This window comes from Sander lucioperca, chromosome 2 (genome assembly GCF_008315115.2).
Source record: "Sander lucioperca isolate FBNREF2018 chromosome 2, SLUC_FBN_1.2, whole genome shotgun sequence".
NCBI classification, from domain to species: Eukaryota; Metazoa; Chordata; class Actinopteri; order Perciformes; family Percidae; genus Sander; species Sander lucioperca.
In genome coordinates, this window is record NC_050174.1 from 42,085,170 (window position 1) to 42,103,947 (window position 18,778).

An 18,778-nucleotide genomic window follows, 5' to 3' on the forward strand; every position below is an offset into this window, starting at 1 on the left:
TAAGACTCTCTGAGGCTATACTTCAGTAGGGCACTGCTTTGAGCTAAATGCCAACGTCAACATGCTAAAATGCTGATGATTAAGCAGGTATAATGTTAATCATGTTCACGATGTTGTTAAAAGTCAGGGGATCACAAGACCACAAATTATTAGAATTTATCCTGAGGGGGCTATGAATATCTGCACCAAATTTCACGGCAATCCATCCATTAGTTCATATAATTCACAATAAACCACAAATCTGTGTCGAGAAAGAAAAGAAAAAGAAGAAAAAGTCAGGGGACTCCTAGAGTCATAAGGATACATTCTCTGGTATCTGTACCGATTTCAGACTGGACCAAAGCAGAGGACCGAGCAACCAACCAACAGAGCTAGAGACACGCTAGCGTGGCTAAAAATATCCCAGTAGGTCTAGACTTGAACTATACAACAATACACTGCATAGAAAAAAGTCCCTGCATTACTGGGGTTTACGGAACAGGTAAAAGTGCTAACGTGAGTAATGTTTTGGAGGCTGACCTGCAGGCTGAGTGCAGAACTCCACAGAGATTTCCCTCTTGTCCCTTTGACCCATCGGAAGCTGCCAAGGCACCTGATGCGGCTGCGCCACAACCTTCACCTTGTAAACTGTCATGGACTTCAGGTTGAGGAACTTGTACTTATAGCCCCCCGCCTTGACCATGTCGTACTCTGCACCATTGAGGAAGATGGTGTGACTGTAGTTGCTGTTGCTGGGCATCCAAGAGAGCTCAGCAGAGACCTGCGTGATGCTGTCCACCCGCAGGTAGTAAGGTGCCACCACCACGTCCTTTCCCACGAGCAGAGTGCACCGGAGCTCGTCCGACGGGCCCCGGTCGGTGATGCTCTGCACTGAGATACGGTAGGTGTTGGTGGCCAGATTGAGCTTTTCAAGAAGAGACTTTGTCCTGCCCCCGTAGGGGACACTCATGCGCACCTCCTTATCCACCAAGACATTGTAGCCACTGATGGAGCCCCAGCCCGGTGGGACCACAGGAGGATCCCAGCCAATAATCACACTCTTGGCCAGTTGTTTAATCAGGTTGATGCGGCGGGGATAAGGCACAATGTCTTCACCGACCTCGTCAGTGCTGACATCCAAGGTTCCTGTCCCGTTGCTGGAGGAGCCCAGGAGGTCCATGCCCAAGCTGCTGGTGCTTAGACAGTCTAGTTTACTGTCCGATAGCAGGCTGCTTATGCTCGTTCCCGTTCCTGTGCCGAATTTCAGTCTCTGAGGCCCCAGGCTACTGTGGTTGAGGTAGCCAGGTTCTTTAGCCACTGTGTCCCTATGTTGGGCGGAGGGTGTCTCCGCATCTTGGACAAATTCCACAAAATTGGATGGGACGAGTCCCCGCTGTCCATCTAGCAGCTCTCCTGAGAAAACAAAATAGTAGATAGTTGGTATTGTGGAGATATTAAAATAAAAGATTAAACACTATCAAGGCAGGTCAGACCTTCGTAAAAGCCATCCTCATCCATCGTCCCGTAAACGTAGAGGTACTTCCCTGCCACCAGGGGGAGCTCTGCCTCAGGATGCTCATTAGGCCCGTCATAAGGATTGTAACTACAGCGGAAAAACATGAACGAACAATTCAACTGCAGAAGTCTTATATTTTACACATATTTCTTTTTACATATTACTCTACATCAGGGTTCTTTTATGTCAACTGCTACAATTATCTAATATGTATGTCAAGGGTAAAGTATCTGCTGAATGCTGCTTTGAAAACATAAAGTTTGTTTCTATTTTTTATCTATTCAGTTTTTTTGTTGTTTTTGAGAGAGCTGAGGACAGTGTGGGTTGAAAGCTCAGGCCCTGTTTCACATATTTGTGCTCTGAGGATTCCAATTATTTTTTTGTGCTGACAGGTAATTTTCCTTACAGATAGAAACACTGAATCATCTTTAAGACCACAGCCTAAAGCTCTGTTAGAGAAAGCTCATAATCTTAGCAAGATGTGTCCATGACTTGTCAGCCAGTTCAGTTGATTGTAATTTAATTACATTTTTATTTTATACTCTTTATTGATCTCCAATGGGGAAATTACAATTTACACTCTGTTGTTAGTACACACTACACACAGGCCTGAAATACACACAAAAAACACATGCACTAACGGAGAGATGTCAGAGTGAGTGGGCTGCGACTGCTGAACAGGTGCCCTGAGCAGTTGGGGGGGTGGGGGGGGTTCGGTGCCTTGCTCAAGAGCACCTTGGCAGTGGCCAGGAGGTGAACTGGCATCTCTCCAGCTACCAGTCTACTTCCATACTTTGGTCCGTACGGGGACTTGAACCAGTGACCCTCTGGTTCCAACCCAACTCCCTATGGACTGAGCTACTGCCACCCCTAAAGAGGTATGTAAAGCGCGTTTTACACTAGACGCATCCAAGGTGGCGCGCGCCATCGTGACGTCAAAATTACGTAATATTCAGCCGGCGCGCCTGATTTATGGCGGGCGGGCAGAGGTCGCGCACGGCTCTTTTTTTTCAGCGGCGCTTGACAAAGCGGAAACGGGAGGCCTGAACGGGTTCGCTGACAACCGGATGCCAGGACTCTCACAGTGACTGCAAGTCTCTCTTGTAAACTTACTGGGTTAAGATGAGTTCTTTTATGGCGAATGAAAGGCTTGATCCGACGAAGTAGGTCATCGAATCAAATCGAAGCATTGACGGCAATGCTGCTGCCAGTTCTGCCGTTGTTTACCTTTTTCTTCTTCTTCTAGTCCGTAGAAAGAGCAACGTCTGTCGCCTTTGCTCATTAGCGCCACCTCTGTTCAGGAGAAGACTGCAACTAGTGTTGCGAGCACCAGCGCGGGTATAAATAGTCACGGCGATCCCATGACGTCACATTTGCACGTGCCAGCTGGGCTGCGTCTAGTGTATAAGACCCTTAAAGGATTTGGCCACCTTCTCTTGTTAATTATCACCCTCTCTTAGGATGTTAACGTGTTCGGGGGGTTTGTGTTATGTTAGCACAAAGCTCCTGTTAACACTTACTCTGAAAATGCACTGAAACCACTCAAAATATTTTGATAGTTATATGGACTTTTAAGAACTTGTTGGAAACAGTAAAGAGTCTCATCCTGCACTGACCTGATTACAAAATCCAGGAGGAGGTTGTATTTGTTGTCTGTGTTCAGTGTTTCAAATGAAACAAGATACACTGTGAAGTAGTAGTAGGTGAATAAGTAGTTGTGTGTTGTGTGTACGTACCTGTACCGAGCAATACACAGACGAACCTTCCCCGTAAACCTCAGTTTGGACCTGGTAGTTGAGCTGAGCTCTTTGTCCATCTAGAAAACGCGGAACAAATAACCCTATTTTCAACATCAAATTCTCCTCTGTGTTTTCACCTTTCACCTCATACTCAGAAAACCAAGCATTCAAGCTTGGTAAGTCAAAAGGATTTTGCAACAAAGCAAGTTGCCAAGATGTTCAGAGATGTTGAGGTATGCTGGATCTGTCTGTGCTCTGGAATTCACAGAAAGTCTTACAAAAAAGTAAACAAAAAGCACATAATATACATATTTCTTTTGTTTAAATTTTTCACCTCCTGTGCACAAAAAATGTTTTGATCAATCCCAAATAGCCGGCCTGCATGATAATACCAGGAAGCCTGCTGCATGGATTTGCTCTTGTTCAGCCCAAACACATTACTTAGATTAAAATGAAGCAGCATTTTCCCCCAAATTGTTACAAACTGCTGTCTATACTAAATGATAACAAAGGCATAAGAGAGGTAACATATCTAACACTGAGTTGAGCTCACTTAATGCTGTACAGGACTATATATATTGTTACTGGAAGTTCACATACCTAACAACAGGATGTCATTTAGGTAAACAGGGCTAAAGCTAATCTAAGTTGTTGGGGATTCTTCTCTATTGCAGCCCACATTGTGGTTTTGGATGTTCAGCTTGAAGTTTGTTAGACACATTTATTTTCTATAGATGTCATGCAAAGTGAAAATGGAGAAATGTGCAATAAAGCAAAAGCCATATGGGCCACACACGGACACTATCAGATACCTCAGAGTGGGAAGCCCGTGCTGGGCTGCTGACTCGGCCACGAGTGAGGAATGTTGGCTTGACAGAGAGGAGCTCAGGCTTGTCTCCGCTGATCTGGAGTGGTCGAATGAACTCAGATATCAAAGATCTGCTTGTTGGAGCCTCATTGCCTGTGGAACAAACAGAACTTATCTCACCAGATCTTCACATCACAATGTAACAGAACTTATATCAAACGTGTGACCAAAAGAGAGAGCGATGCAGAAAAAATAAACCGTATCTCAACATTTTAACATTGTGTAACGGTAATGTAATGCAAAAAACAAAAACAGTACAAATACCAGTAATAGTACCCATACTTAATAACCAGCTGATTAGGGCTGCCCCTTTTAAGTCGATTAGTCAACTAATTGGTCATTTTGGTGTTAGTCATCTAAAATTTCTTTTCATTTTTCATGCTGAATGACTTATTTCCAAGAAAACGTATGAGCACATCTCTGGTAAAGACTGAAAGTGGTGCTTTTGCAAGATTCTTTGTGGGGAAAGTCAGTTTTAAAGATCTGTCGATTAAATCAACTAATACATCAGTCGACAAAATCATATGAGTGTTAGTCGACTGAGAATGTCTTTAGTCGTGGACAGCCCTACAGCTGATTGTATGTTGTTTACATGTATTAGGCATTTACCTGCACTAAGACATGATGATCTACTAACTCTCCTTTTGAAGTTACTACAATTTAAATATATGTTTTTGAGCAGGTGTCATTTAGGTCGATATCTCACAGTACTGTACTCTCTTGTAAAAAATTGTAAAGATATTTAATAAATTAAACTTGATAGCAAGAGCTGAAGGATATTACTGTAATTAGTGAAGCATTTGGGAATTAAGAAAAACAAGTCAAAAACAAACAGAGAACAGGTTTTGCCAGCTAGAGACTATTTCTCACTGTGACTGATTATTTCATAAACAGTTTGTGTTTACTGCGGATTAAGTCAGAAGCCTCTTGGACTTCTAATTTCAGCTGCAATTCTTTCCATTATGAAGGAACTGACTCCTCTTCCAATATGTTCAGTGTGCAGTTACTGCCAGCAGCTCTCACGTGACAGAAACGATGCATTTATTCAATTGCACAGCACTTTAGTTAAAGTTCCACTTTAGAGTGGGCTACATCAAGCAAAAATGAATATGGTTTTTATTATTTATTGTAAATATAAGTAAATATCCCATGAAATGAATATCAATACATATTAAGTTAATACATTTATAATGTATTAACTTTAGTCACAAATGAGATGTCAGCCCCTTGGAAATATGACAATAAATCAATATTACTATTTATTTTGCTAAAATTACTTATGTACTGATATATGAGCAATGAGACATATCTGAGTTAAAAAAAAAACAAGAGATAAGGATAAGATCCTACCTTTTCCTATGGGGGCAGCCAGTCCATTAAGGAGCTGTGAGAGGGATTTGTTGGGCGACCCAGGAGATTCACATAGAGTTAGGGGTTCAGTGCTGAGGATATCAAACTTCCCAGCCTGGAGCCGGAACTTCTCCAGCTCTTTTGACAGGAGGTTGAACTGCTCACTCTGAGACCGACATTTTTCCTCCAGCTCGCGGACCTTGGCCTGATGGTGTTGAGGGAGGAGAGTCATCAAGAGAGGAGTGAGAGACAGAGAAATAGAGAGAGAAAGACAGAAGGACAGACAGACAGACAGACAGGGGCAGGGAGAGAAAGGATGGGAAACAAAGGAAAACAACAGAAGACAAAATAAGGAAGCCACAAGATGCAGGACGGAACATTCTGCACACAGAAATACTAGAGTACTGTACACACAGTACAGTAGGTACGTATACGATGCTATACGTCTACTGTCTACACACAAATAGAACATGGAATAAGATTTACTTTAGGACTTATAACATGTGGATTGGCCATTGCAGAGAAAAGACATGTTACAATGACTTGAAGACAGTATACAAATCACATGCACAACTACAGTTAATGCTAAAAATACTGAAAATGAAAAAACTTGTGTCTAGGCAGTATGCATACCCAAACTGCAGAGTGGCATAGAGGAGGAGGCTGATGATATTCTACATTTTTCTTATTGTCAAGTAATCCCTTGAAAATACCAAAACCAACAATAATTTAGTCCTACTAACAAATATTATCTGTGTAGCCAAAGCCTGATATATCTTATTCCTCTGTGCCGTAGAGCTCCATTGTTGTCCAAAAGCTATTAAAATCACACCAATGAGCCACACTGTTGCATTGGGTAACATGTTCCTCCATTATGATGAACATGGGCATTGTGGTTTAAGTCAATCCCACATACTGTACAGTATCCTGCTGCTGTAAATACTCAGCTAAGCAACAAATGTGTATTAATCTGCAGCTGAAAATAGTCCCCAGCAAATGCATTATTTACTTCTGTTTGAGGAATGTTTCCGAAAGACTAAAGTGCCAAACTGGGGAATTCTTTTTATGGAAATATGTATTTGTGACAATACAGAATATCTCTTTGGAAAGATGTACATTGGAGATTAATGGACTTGGGGGACGTTCGAAAATATTGTTGGTAGTGGTCGTTTCATAGAATTTGGTAACAAAAACAAATAAATATAAATATAATATAAAATAACACCAGCTGTAAGCAGGAAACTTATTGCACAAACTAACACTGGGCAGGTATAATAGAAATTCCAGGTGCTAGAGCACTATTTCTCAACTCACTTCTCAACCTGAAACTGCAACAATCTGAACCGCAGATGCTCTAGAGGACACTGAAGCTACCATGGAATTTTGTTTAGCACTGCCCAACACACAGCAACGCCCCCTGCTAATACTCTATGCTATTCTGTCCATTTCATGCACACAGATTTTTGCTGGATATAACATGCTGCTAGCTCACAGACACCAAAGGAATTCCTGCATTTGTGAAATAGAATAAGTAAATTAAGAGGTATTAGTTTTAATAGCATCATACAGTTCTCAGCTGTATGGCAAGTACAGTTAGTAAAACACATGCTGAATAACATGCAATGCTACAACGAAAAAAGGATAACATGTACCACTGTTTGGCAATGTGATCCTTTGATAACAATTACAGTCTTATAAACTCAGAAAGCTCTAATATCTACTGTATGCATCAATATATAAACGTAATGAGTAATATTATGTAGATGAAAAACTGAAAAGCTGAAATATCTGCAATGCATTAAGACTTCCAGACTTTTTATTGCAATTTATTTTACCAATAAAATAGATTTTCTGCATTCATTTATTGTAGTCTGATCTTTTTATCTGTTCACATCTTAAACACACACTTTTTAACACGTGTTTGGTCTTATGAAGTTAAATTTGCACACCTCAATGTGTTGATGGGCTTTGATTATGTGGGACTGAGGTCGGTCACTGAGGCCCCAGGCATTCCTCTTTAATTGAAGTCGATCCATATTCTGAATCTTTTCATCAATTGTTAAGCGAGTGTCGCTGAATTTTTCTTTATGATCAAGTCAGAAAGACCTCCAGTTTATGCTGTCAGTCATGTTCCAGACTTTCAAAAAGCTCTCTTTGATGGGAAATGTGAAACAGAGCTGAGTGGGTAGTAAAGCCCAAGAAAAGAAGCAGCCCTGAATATTTCTGAAAACCAAAGAGCAAAGAGCACACATCAGATTAGTTCTGGACTGATGTATGCTTTATGTTACCTTTTACCTTTTGAGTACCACTTGTATATTTATCGTGTTTATCATTAATACAAAACTTAGATAGTGATGAATAATTTTGTTTGTAATGTGGTGTTACATCACCATACCACCTGGGCCAAAGTAAACATAGGGGGTACTGTATACCCTTATTGACTATACTGGGAAAGGTAAAAAGTGTCAAGTAAATAAATAAAAACAATTCTGAAATACCTGCATGCTGTCCAAGTGGTTCTGTATAAGCATAAACAAACACCCATTCAGTAAAAAGAGATGTAGGAAAGAAATAAAACACAATTACACATGTGATCACTCATACGCATCTTGAAAGCACAACACTCCTGAACTTATGGTCTGCTTTGACACCCGCACACACACACACACACCGCCTTATTACAATGCTAATAGTAAGAGATAATGGCATTTTTTAAATGGATTTTATAATTAAAAGTCTGTGACATTTTGTTCTTTACAATGTATTCACCTTTCTGAAAAAAAAGGCTATTTACACAACTCTGATGTTAAGTTTAAATGCGTACCTCACAAGTCAATATATCAGTCAAATATTGTTATGGAAATCTTTATATTTAGCCCCGGATTTATATCTTAAAACATGAGAACTAAAAAAAAACAAAGAGCATAAAAATTCAGGTAGTGCGGTCACAAAGAGCAGGAAATGGCTCTAGGTATACACAGGTCTGCCCCAGGGCTGACTAGTCCCTTATCCTGCAGCAGCAGCAGCAGCAACCACATAAGCACACACAGTCAATTCCCCCTCCCCCTCCCCCCCCCCACCCCCCGAGTCCAGACGCTCACCTCTAACAGATGGACAGCGCCTTCATGTTCCTTTTTTGCCTCAACCTGAGCCTGGGAAATACAGGGTGCAGCGTTTCAGTTCACTTTCATTTATATTGCAGTTAAGTTTCAGTTTAAAGCGCCAATGAAAGACCTTTACAAACAAAATAGAAAGACCTTTTCATTCATTGGTGCTCACGGTGAAAATGATTGAAAAGAAAGCCACCATCTCTATGTGAGGCCACGATGAAGGATGAAACTTATCTGTATATTGTCACATTGTTCCCTTTCCAACAGTGCCTTGATTTGAACAATTCTAACTTAACCACAACCAGCTCAAGATATTGTGGCTTTTTTTTTGCACCATTTTCACCTTTTATATTTTATGGGTTTTTTTTAAAGCTGGTTTATTATGCAACATGAAACAATTATGTGCACACAAGACCAGTTAATATAATCAAGGAAGCATTTGTCAGTTTATTACACTTACCTGTGAAGACCACTTGCCTGAGAGCATATAAACCAGAGATGTCAAACTACCAGCCTGGGGGCCACATCTAGCCAGAGAAGAATGTTTGGTTTTTTCCTCATTTTGGTTTTCCCCGATATAGAACATTTATGTGCCAGTGTATTTCTTGGCTCTGAGTAGTGACTGATAAAATGGCAAACTGTCAACATGTCAACATGGTGTGCAGTATAGGTGCAGCAGCACTTAAGCTTAGGCCAACAGGGCTCTTTACAGCACACCTGACAACCTAATGGCTCTTTCTAAACCTGAAAGAAAGTGATGTGACAGTTTAAAGAGAACGTGGAACAGAAAGAGAGAAAGAGAAAGTGGACAATTCTTTTTCAGTGCAACTGCTTCCTGCATCATCTACACGCAGAAATCTGCCATTCACCAGGAATACAGGGTATTCAAGTGCCCCCACTAGGAAATAGCAACCTGGCCACTGGTCCTCAGGTAATTGGAGTTTGAAAACCCTCATCTATCTAAACCGACATTGTAATCGCAGATATCTCACACTCCGATACGTGCAACTACAATATATTGCAAAACAGGTGTGATCCTGGCTATTATTTCTTTTTAAGATTATTTTTGGGGGATTTTCAGCCTTTATTTATAGGATAGCTGAAGACATGAAAGGGGGGAGAGAGAGGGGGAATAACATGCAGCAAAGGGCCACAGGTTGGAGTCGAATCCGTGGCCACTGCGTCAAGGAGTAAACCTCTGTATGTGGGCGCACGTTCTACCAGGTGAGCTACCCAGGCACCCCTGGCTATTATTTCTATTTATATAATGATTACCTACATGATGAACATGTGTACAGGGTGTATGTTTGAATGGCTGTTTAAGTTACGTCTAAGAAAAATGGCCTGGACTGAGGCTCTGTGCAAACAAACATAATTGTGAACACATTTTAAATTAAGGAGGCTAGGGCATTCAAAAGGAATGAGGTTTGGGTATTATAGAACCATTGAACTGTATAGAAACATAGCATAATGCACGCCATTTTTCTTATGGGAACTAGAAACATCTGTTTAGAAAAACTGTGTTCCACATGAATATGAGAGCATCTGTGGACTTTACAATTTCATAAATCTACTTTGCAGGCAATTAATTTAGGAGAATGCAGAGAGCAGCCAGTGTCTGAAGGAAGATAAGGCAGTAATGAGCTTCTGTTAATGAGAGGGGAAAAAAGCTGAGAACTCTGCCTGTGAAAGGCTGACTGTGAAGTTAGAGCAACACTGCAGCAACAGCAACACTGGGCATACATACACACTGTTTCGAGAGAAGGCATTGGTGACAATTCCTATCACGTTCACACTATCAGCAATCTCAGCCATTGCTGGGCTTGCTTTGGCATTACGGTCAGCTCCAGTGCACAGAGGAGGAGGCCCGACCATCAAATGGCCTGGGCCAGCATTTATGTTTAAGCAAGCCTCTAAAAAGTGTCATATTTACTTTGGGTTTTCAATGTTTGATTTGCTTGCTTGTAACAAACAAAGAGCAGCGCTCCTGAAATGTTGAGCACTCAGGGTTTGGAGATTGATAAGACAGCTGAAGGATGGGGTTAAGAGGATGCCCTGAGAGAGCTCTAGTAGTGCCAGTGATGAAAATGTTGAGAGAGGTGAGTATTACAGCCTATAGAGAAGTATTTCCTTTGCTCTGCTCTGTATATTACAGTCCTTGAGTAGACTTCTACCTTTGTTAGTACCGGTGCTCATCAAAAAGCTCTTTTGAATCATGACACGGGCCCAGGCTGAGCAAACAAGAAAGCCCAAACCTGTGGTGCTGTGAGTGTTAAGTAACCTGAGCTCCCTTACCTTCTGAAGAACTTCAATCTCCTGCTGCTTGGCATTGAGTACAGCCAAGGCCTGCTCATGCTCCAACTCTAGCTGCTGCCTCCGCTCTGCAGCCTCGCGCATATGCTGTCCGCAGGGGGTGCAGGGGTGGAGAGCCAGGAGTGAGGATTGGGAGGGGTGAGGGGAGGGGGGAAGGGGGGGAGGAGCATAGAGAGGGCTGCTGTTAGTGGAACTAAAACCCAACGGCACTGAGCCAACACAAAATGCATCTCCAGTCTTCTACTCCACACTCAGAGACAACACAGGTGTTAACATGTGCACACACATTACACATACAGAGGCTGGTTAATTAACAGTGTACTGACCTTTAAACCCTTAAAAAAAGCCATGTGAGAACAGTTTATGTCAAATGATCTGCAGGAAAGATCAGATCAAATTGTGCACGAAAGGTGCTTATGGATGAGGACTAGAGATGCTTTGCTGTGTGAACAAAAAAAGAAACTAACATCAATCCACAGTCAGGTTTGCTGCGCCCTTTAGGTAACACAATACCTGTTCGAAGTCTGGTTACTGGTACTGTTTGAAAAGCTGTCCTCAGCGATGTTGTCTTTGCATGATCAATACAGGGTTTTACGTTACATGAAAAGGGTGAGCAAACTCCGTAGCGTGCTCACTTGTCTGTGGTCATCCATAACAACAAAAGAAGCCATACAATACAAGGGACTGAATGCTAGGCTCTTCATAACACAATATGCTCGTGTCATCCAGTCACATCACTGCTCCCACTATAGGTGAACACTTGAGACACTTTCAGGTGAAAGAAGCAAATGACTTTTCCATGCCAGTAAGAATCTAAGATAGGTAATGTCATCAAACGTGTAGGTGACATTATCATCATGAAGGGTGACCCAGTCTCTCCGTCTCCTCTTCCTCCCCCTCCCATCATCATAAAGCCAAACTCTTTGTCCTGCCTCATGCAAAAATCACATTCCACAGTGCTGTGGTCGTATAGCCAGGTGACCATTCGTACGTCTGGTAAGCAGCCCACGGATAAAAGGGGGAGATAAGCACAGCCACTCAGGTGGACAGAAAGCATTCAGAATGGGATTGAATAGGACTGCTCCCTAACAGATGGACATAGCAGTGATACCTTATAAATCTAGCAGGGGTAGAAGGGACGGGGAAGATGGGAAGGGGCAAGTCAGGGAGGGTAGGACTGCATGAAAGGGTGGAATAGGAAAGGAAAGAGGGGCAGTGTGCTCCAAGCTTCTACTCTTTCACAGCTCCTGGTCAGACCTCCCAACACGACACTGGAAGGCAACAGACATGTCAGGGACATTAGATAGTATAGCGGAAGATAACCAGATGGAGGCAGTGTAGCACAGGTAGGAGAAGGGGTACTGGCAAAGGGTTAGGCTCCATAAAAACACCTGAATTAGGATCCCGGGATAGGCGGACTACTAGAACTAGAGATGCACACAGTGTAAGGCTTCCTCACCTTGAGCACCTGCTCTAGGTTCTCCAGTTTGCCTTGGAGCTGGTTCCTCTCCCACAGGGCTAAATCTCTCTCCTGCGTCACAGCACCAAGGGTCTCTTTGAGCTGGGCATACTCAGACTTCACCTGTGCAGACAGAACAAGCAAGGAGCAAAGAGACTGAGTTTGAGAGTGCAGCTGTACTACAGTTTATCTCTTTATTTGGGGTAAAACCAGGCAAAATCATTGCATCATATTTTGTTTTCACACTGACCTAAACTGATTTTTAGCCTCTTTAAGAATACTGGCAGGTTCATGTTTTTCTTTGCAGACATGAGAGTGGTCATTCTCTTGCTCCCCTAAAAAAAGAGGTTACCCTTTATGGTTTCCTGGTCTGGATATTTTTTCCTGCCCCCTAGTCTCCAACCTCTTTGTTAGAAAATGGTCAGATATAGTGTTTGCCCTACGACAGTGATGACAATGGGCATAGAAAATTAATAAATGAAAATTGTGTCTAATTACTCCTCTCCTTTTCTTTATAATGAGCTGTTATTCGTTTTGGTACCGCTTAAGTGCAGGTGTCCTGCCTGTTGTTTTTTTTTTTGCATGGCGAAATTAAAATTAGCCTGTGGAGTTTAATTGTAAATAGCAAAGGTATGTTTACAGTCAGACTCATCACCATCGGCTATCAGTCTGATGATGATTTAGCCTGTGGGAGCAATGGACAATATTTCAGGTGCCAAGACTTCCTCTTCCGTGCACCCTTTAATTGTTTACAGTCCGAGTCAATACGTTTTGTAGGTGTTTTAAGTCCAGGCGACATTTTGGCTAACCTCTATAAACAGATATCCATATGAATGCAGATCAGATGCTAATCAATTGGTTCTCAGATGGCCTTTCGGCCAATGTGTTCTGACTCTTTTGCGCCCCACACAGACGGTTTACCTGCATGCAACCAAAGCCCTCTCAAATTGGTCAATACTACTCGGACTACAAAAGGGAACCAGAATGCTTCCGATACCCAAATCTTTCCCCGTTGCCTACAGATTCTGCATTTATATGCAGGTAGAAATTATGTTAATATAAATTAGTCCCAACCTAACGCATTGTGAGTATGTATAATATAATATATTAAAACTGTTTACATCCATGTTAGTTCATTTGCACTCTGCTTCTTCCCTGCATTTGGCTGGTGCATTACCATTTTATTTGGCACAGTACTGCCACCTGACGGTCAGCACAATAGTGTGAAACCATCAGCAGGAATCCCTGCGTCACCTGTATGTATGTGCGTATGCCTGAGATGCAAAAAACAAAGGGGGCCTACCCATCAAGTCATTGTAACTAGTGGTCAAAAATACCACAGGGTACCTTTATGGGTGGCTCATAAACCGTCCACCATTACCCAACTATACCATGTTGGCGATGATAAAACCTGTTTCAAGAGCTTTACATTAAATGCATCATTGCAGACTACAACAACAGTGTAATCACTACAGGGTGGTGGTAGGCAAATGCCAATGAGCAAATTTCCCCTGATTCACACTACGGAACTAAAGATGGAGGACAGAGTGTTAAGGAGTCATCATCTTACAAAAATAACCACTTGTTAAGCAGCTGTCATTTATTATTAGCTGTGTTATTTTAAACTGAATAATACAGTTAGATTAACCAGTGACAACGGTATTCAAGCTCTTGAAGAAGCAGTGGCTCAATTAAAGGTTTGCCACTTGTTTCCTTTATTCTAGGGTGGACAAAATGTCAGGAAATGTCAGGAACACCATTCAGTGCGATCCCAATTCAAAAACACCACAAAGCCTTCCAACTGACTACAGAGTTGAATCAGTGCCTTTTTCGTACAATATGAACAAAAACTGAACATAAAAACGCTTCAAAAAGGTAGAGCTCTTGCTTTGGATTGAATTCAATTGTACAGCTGTTTCTATTTTTCTGGTTGTCACTGTTGATTTGAAGCACTATGCTGCCATAAACTTTAATGCCACCTGAAGCATTTGTAGCATTTAAAAACAGGCAGAAATCTTATGGGGCCAAATGTGGGAGCTGGCTGGTTTCGGTGATAAAAGCCTTTAAATATTATAATAATGCAAGAAAAACATAATTCACTGGCTGCCATGGGTGCAGACCAAAACATTAATACATTATTCACTCTTCATTGTTAACCAAGCACTAAAGATTCAATTGACTGAAGTAATTGCACATTATATTAACACTGTACATCAATTCAACACCAATGAGGTCTGTACTGCCATTATGAACAATATATGAAAAATGTGACTATTTCTATTTCTACATTTTCTTCATAATCTGTCTCCCACAGGCCAGTTGTATTGTTACTTAAGAGGCAGTATTTTTCAATCAGCTTTTTAAAAGGCCTCTTATCGGCAGCAAGATGACTTTCCTGTAGTCGTAATGTGGCAAGGCCCCTTCCTCAGAGCAGCCATGAATGACTAATGATTCCTTGAGGAGGGCGTTTCAACAAACACCAGCAAAGCAAAACACAAACAGAAACCAGTGAGTCTGCCTCTGAACCACCCGCCTCTACACAGCAAAAACTATCCGCATGGATAGAACGACTGTCAGACTAATGTAGACAGATCGAACGGAACTATATTGGATTCAGCAGAAGCAGGTCAATAGTCTATTATGGGTAGAGGGAGTTGCCGTTCGTAGCCCCTCCTAATTCATTCAGACACGATAGGGATCAGAACACGGGGGTGTAAGCAAGGGCTAATATCCGCACTGCCCTGCAGAGTGCTGCTCTCATATCCGTCAGTGTGATAACAGTTCAGGATAGCTGCTCCAAGAGCCCCCCAAGTCCTGATAAGACATCAATAACCAGCATCCCACCCTTCTTCAACCCAACAGCAACTACCTGCCAATCAGCTCCTTCAGGAAATTGCCTTCCTGTCCACAGAGAGAGGCCTGGTGCCTTTTTTTGTCGATCTACTTTAACTTTGTGTTATCAGCTCTGAAGGCCTTTGAGGTATTGGGGCTAAAAGGAAGGTGAGGGTGTTTTAATAGAATTGGAGGTTTGTTGCTTTCATTTATATGCTGAGAATTGGAAAAACGGCTCCATCTATCCAGCATCCTACTGTAGGTGCAGTTTCGGCTAAGTTATAGTGTGACCCAGAAAGTCATCTGATACAGTGTTAATGTAAAGACCAAAGAGGCTGTGGCCTATGAAGAAACAAGACTAAGAGTCTACAGCCACGTTTAGCAGCTCTGTGAGGCTGTGCTTAGGCACTGCTCTGCTTTGTACAAAATGCTAATGTAAGCGTGCTAACATGCTTAAAATGACAATGCTAACATGCTGATGTTTACCAGGTGTAATGATCACCGTCTTAGTTAGAGAGTTAGCACGCTAAGATTTGCTAATAAGCACAAAACACAAAGTACAGCTGAGGATGATGGGAGTGTCATTAGTTTTGCAGGTATTTGGACACAAACCAAAGTATTGACAGACAAAATGAAATTGTGACCCGATGGTGGTGCTATATGACAAGTTAAGGGATCACTAAAGCTACTACAATTCATCCTGAGCGGAACATGAATGTCTGTAACACATTTCAATGCAATCCATCCAATAGTTGTCGGCACAAGCCAGGGGATCTCCAAAATCATTAGGATTCATCTTCTGGGAACTGTGCATGTCTGTACCAAAATATACGAACACTCATCCAATAGTTGTCTACATACATGTAAATAGATAGATAGATATAGATGTTTCACTAAAAAAACAAAAATGTCAACCTCATAGTGGCACTACAGAAAATTTCACGGAATTCCAAAGTCAGTAGGATTCATCTTCTAGTGACAATGAATGTCAATCCATCCAATAGTTGTTATTTCAGACTGGACAAAAGTGGTTGACCGACCAACCGACAGACCGACAGACAGACAGACAGACTAACGTTGACATCCATAGAGCCACGCCACCAGCTAAAATCATGTTTTACTGTAGGTGTGCTCACAAGACAGTTATGAGCTTATAATCATTACAAGTGTAAATGGAGCAGCACTGAGATGTATACAGTACATAGCCAAAACCAAGGGCTTTTCGCCTCTTACCTTCTCATACTCAGATGTCTTGTGGCTATTGTTGAAGAACTGGAGGTTCAAATGTTTGTTCTCCTGGAGGAAATCTTGAAGCTCATTCTCCTAGACAAAAAAGGCAGAAAGAAAACAGTGTTTAGAACCCCAGAAAGTCCCAGTGATTAAACCAGAGCACAGCACTCAAAGCCAGCGTGTTGTTAGCGATAGCCCATGCATTATTCATCTGAGGAGACCGCTCGAGGTTCTCTACGTTCTAGAAGCTGCCATTTTAGCGACTACAGTGAAACAATAATAATAGTGTCATAATAATAGCTTTTATGTCTTAAACATACTAGAGTAGATGTAAAAAGAAACCAAGAAAATGTTCTTCTTCACCGCTCTCTGTGAGTGGATGTAAATTAAACATGCATTCTGATATCCTCCTAAGCACATACGCACGCGCACACACACACGCATGCATGCACGCACCCACGCACGCACCCACCCACGCACGCACACCCTCTTTTCCCCACTCTCTTTCCAAGTGTGTTGAGCTGAGGGTAAAAAAAAAAAAAAACCTTCAGTGCAGAGAAAGAAAACTTAATTACATTCAATCAACAGTCATGAGGCGTGCCGTGGATGCAATTTATAGTGCCAACTGGAGAGTTCTCTGAGATGTGCAATTCACTGTGGCTACAGCAGCATGTAGGCCAATTGTAGGCCAAACCTACTGGCTCATGCATGATACATTTACTGTAAAAGTGTGTACAGTGTACAGTTCTTCTTAAAGGCTAGTGATGGCGAGCCTGCCTCTTTTCCCCCTTATGTTTTACTTATGAAGGATGTTTCAGAAAGCAAACTGAGACAGGAGTAACCATTACAAAACAAACATGCATGCAAGGGTCATTTGCTTTAGTGATGTTCATAAAGCATTGTAAAAATCAGCTTTGTCTGGTAAAGGCACACCAAAAACATTTTTCGACACGTCACAGTAGGAGAATCGCAGGCGTAAATAATAAAACAAATGACGGCTGAATTACATTTATCTGCTTCAGTTTCAGGGTCCTGGTATCGTGCATGCTGGCTCGCTGTCACGCTGTCACTGGGAATACAGCAGAGCCATCGTTAATGTTATTAGTATCACCTGTGCTTTTCCTACTATGACAAGTCCAAATGTCAGCTGTGATGAAAGCCTACTGTTCGTGATGAACTCAGGTGTACATTTAGACTTGTTGATGATTGATTGCAGACTGCTACCAGGTGGTGTATGTACTGTATATGTAGAGTATATTAGGCTGTATCTGCCACCAGACCAAGTGAGGTCAAAAAGTACGGTAATAATGTAAGCTTAATATGCAGTTATCCTTTTTCTACATTATTATAAGGTATGATAACCAAATTTCAAAAAGAACATTGTATCTACAGTAGATAATGCATCATTAAATTGGTATATGTTTGGACATTGCTATTAGTTTTTCATGATAATGTAAGACTATAAATAGCACTGTGAATTGGAGAAACCTATTAACATTATATAATTTACTAATGCATATACTATACTGTACTGTCGGGAGTGTTATAGATATTATATACTACACTGGCCTGTGCTCAAATTACATGTAAAAATGAAGGAAATGTTTTATTTGTAATGAATGGATTATTTTGGGGGGATTGTGAAAGACCACACAAACATGTTTTAAATCGTGTATCATTATACAGTATAGCTATAATGCACATACTACATTTTCCTGCTACACTACTATTACTACTAACTGTTGTTACTACTCACTACTTCTAATAATAGTAATATTAATAATAAGGGACATGTACTGTGTGGACACAACTGCAGTGTATATACTGTACATATGCACAACATTGAGGAGAAATACTGTCAAGGACATGCAATGATAAGTAAACAACAGCCTGGAGACAGCACCAAAGTCACATCTGAGATCTGCTGCTTTTCCATTAATTTCATTTCAGTTCCCGAAAAATTATTGGCATTTCAACCTGCATCAATTGTGTCCAGTCAATTTTAATGCTTCCCGTACAAGCACTAGATTGCATTCGCATTCCTATTCATATGCATTGATCCTTCAATTGGGAGCTAATGTGGGCTGGCTAAGCCTCCAGGTGTTCATTCTGAAGGACACACGCAGCTACTGAAAAACAAACAAACAGAGAGCTCACATTTTACTGTATGCACACTGATTAACACAGTGGACATTAAGCATTTCAACGTAGACTGCCATGCTCATTTAAAAATCCTTTTTGGAATTTAGAAACGACAGCACAGCACACACGTAGTGATGCAAACCAAATTGTCTTGAACACAGAGAATCAGCTGTTTCTTTGTCCTGTATTGTTGACGTGTTAACGCTTTAAAGAGATCAGTATACGTCATAATCCCTTGAC

General features: G+C 41.5%; 1 protein-coding gene across 27 annotated transcripts in view; it reads right to left on the reverse strand.

Annotated features, from left to right (window-relative positions):
• Positions 1 to 18,778, reverse strand: part of rimbp2 (RIMS binding protein 2) — a 107,849-nt gene that overhangs the window by 27,276 nt on the left and 61,795 nt on the right. For 17 of the 27 annotated variants that reach the window (XR_004896419.1, XM_035997866.1, XM_035997855.1 and 14 more), the window contains 10 exons: positions 16,400 to 16,489; positions 12,335 to 12,457; positions 10,858 to 10,962; positions 8,554 to 8,604; positions 7,951 to 7,971; positions 5,453 to 5,657; positions 4,047 to 4,195; positions 3,232 to 3,311; positions 1,473 to 1,582; positions 520 to 1,392 (listed from right to left, as the gene is read on the reverse strand). Coding sequence is in view for 26 of the 27 variants with exons in the window: in XM_035997866.1 (XP_035853759.1) it covers positions 520 to 1,392; positions 1,473 to 1,582; positions 3,232 to 3,311; positions 4,047 to 4,195; positions 5,453 to 5,657; positions 7,951 to 7,971; positions 8,554 to 8,604; positions 10,858 to 10,962; positions 12,335 to 12,457; positions 16,400 to 16,489 (1,807 nt within the window). In the remaining variant the exon portion in view is untranslated. Of the gene's footprint in view, positions 1 to 519; positions 1,393 to 1,472; positions 1,583 to 3,231; positions 3,312 to 4,046; positions 4,196 to 5,452; positions 5,658 to 7,401; positions 7,676 to 7,950; positions 7,972 to 8,553; positions 8,605 to 10,857; positions 10,963 to 12,334; positions 12,458 to 16,399; positions 16,490 to 17,403; positions 17,466 to 18,778 lie in introns of those variants that run through there. The other 10 variants (XM_035997853.1, XM_035997844.1, XM_035997923.1 and 7 more) reach the window with 6 other exon arrangements.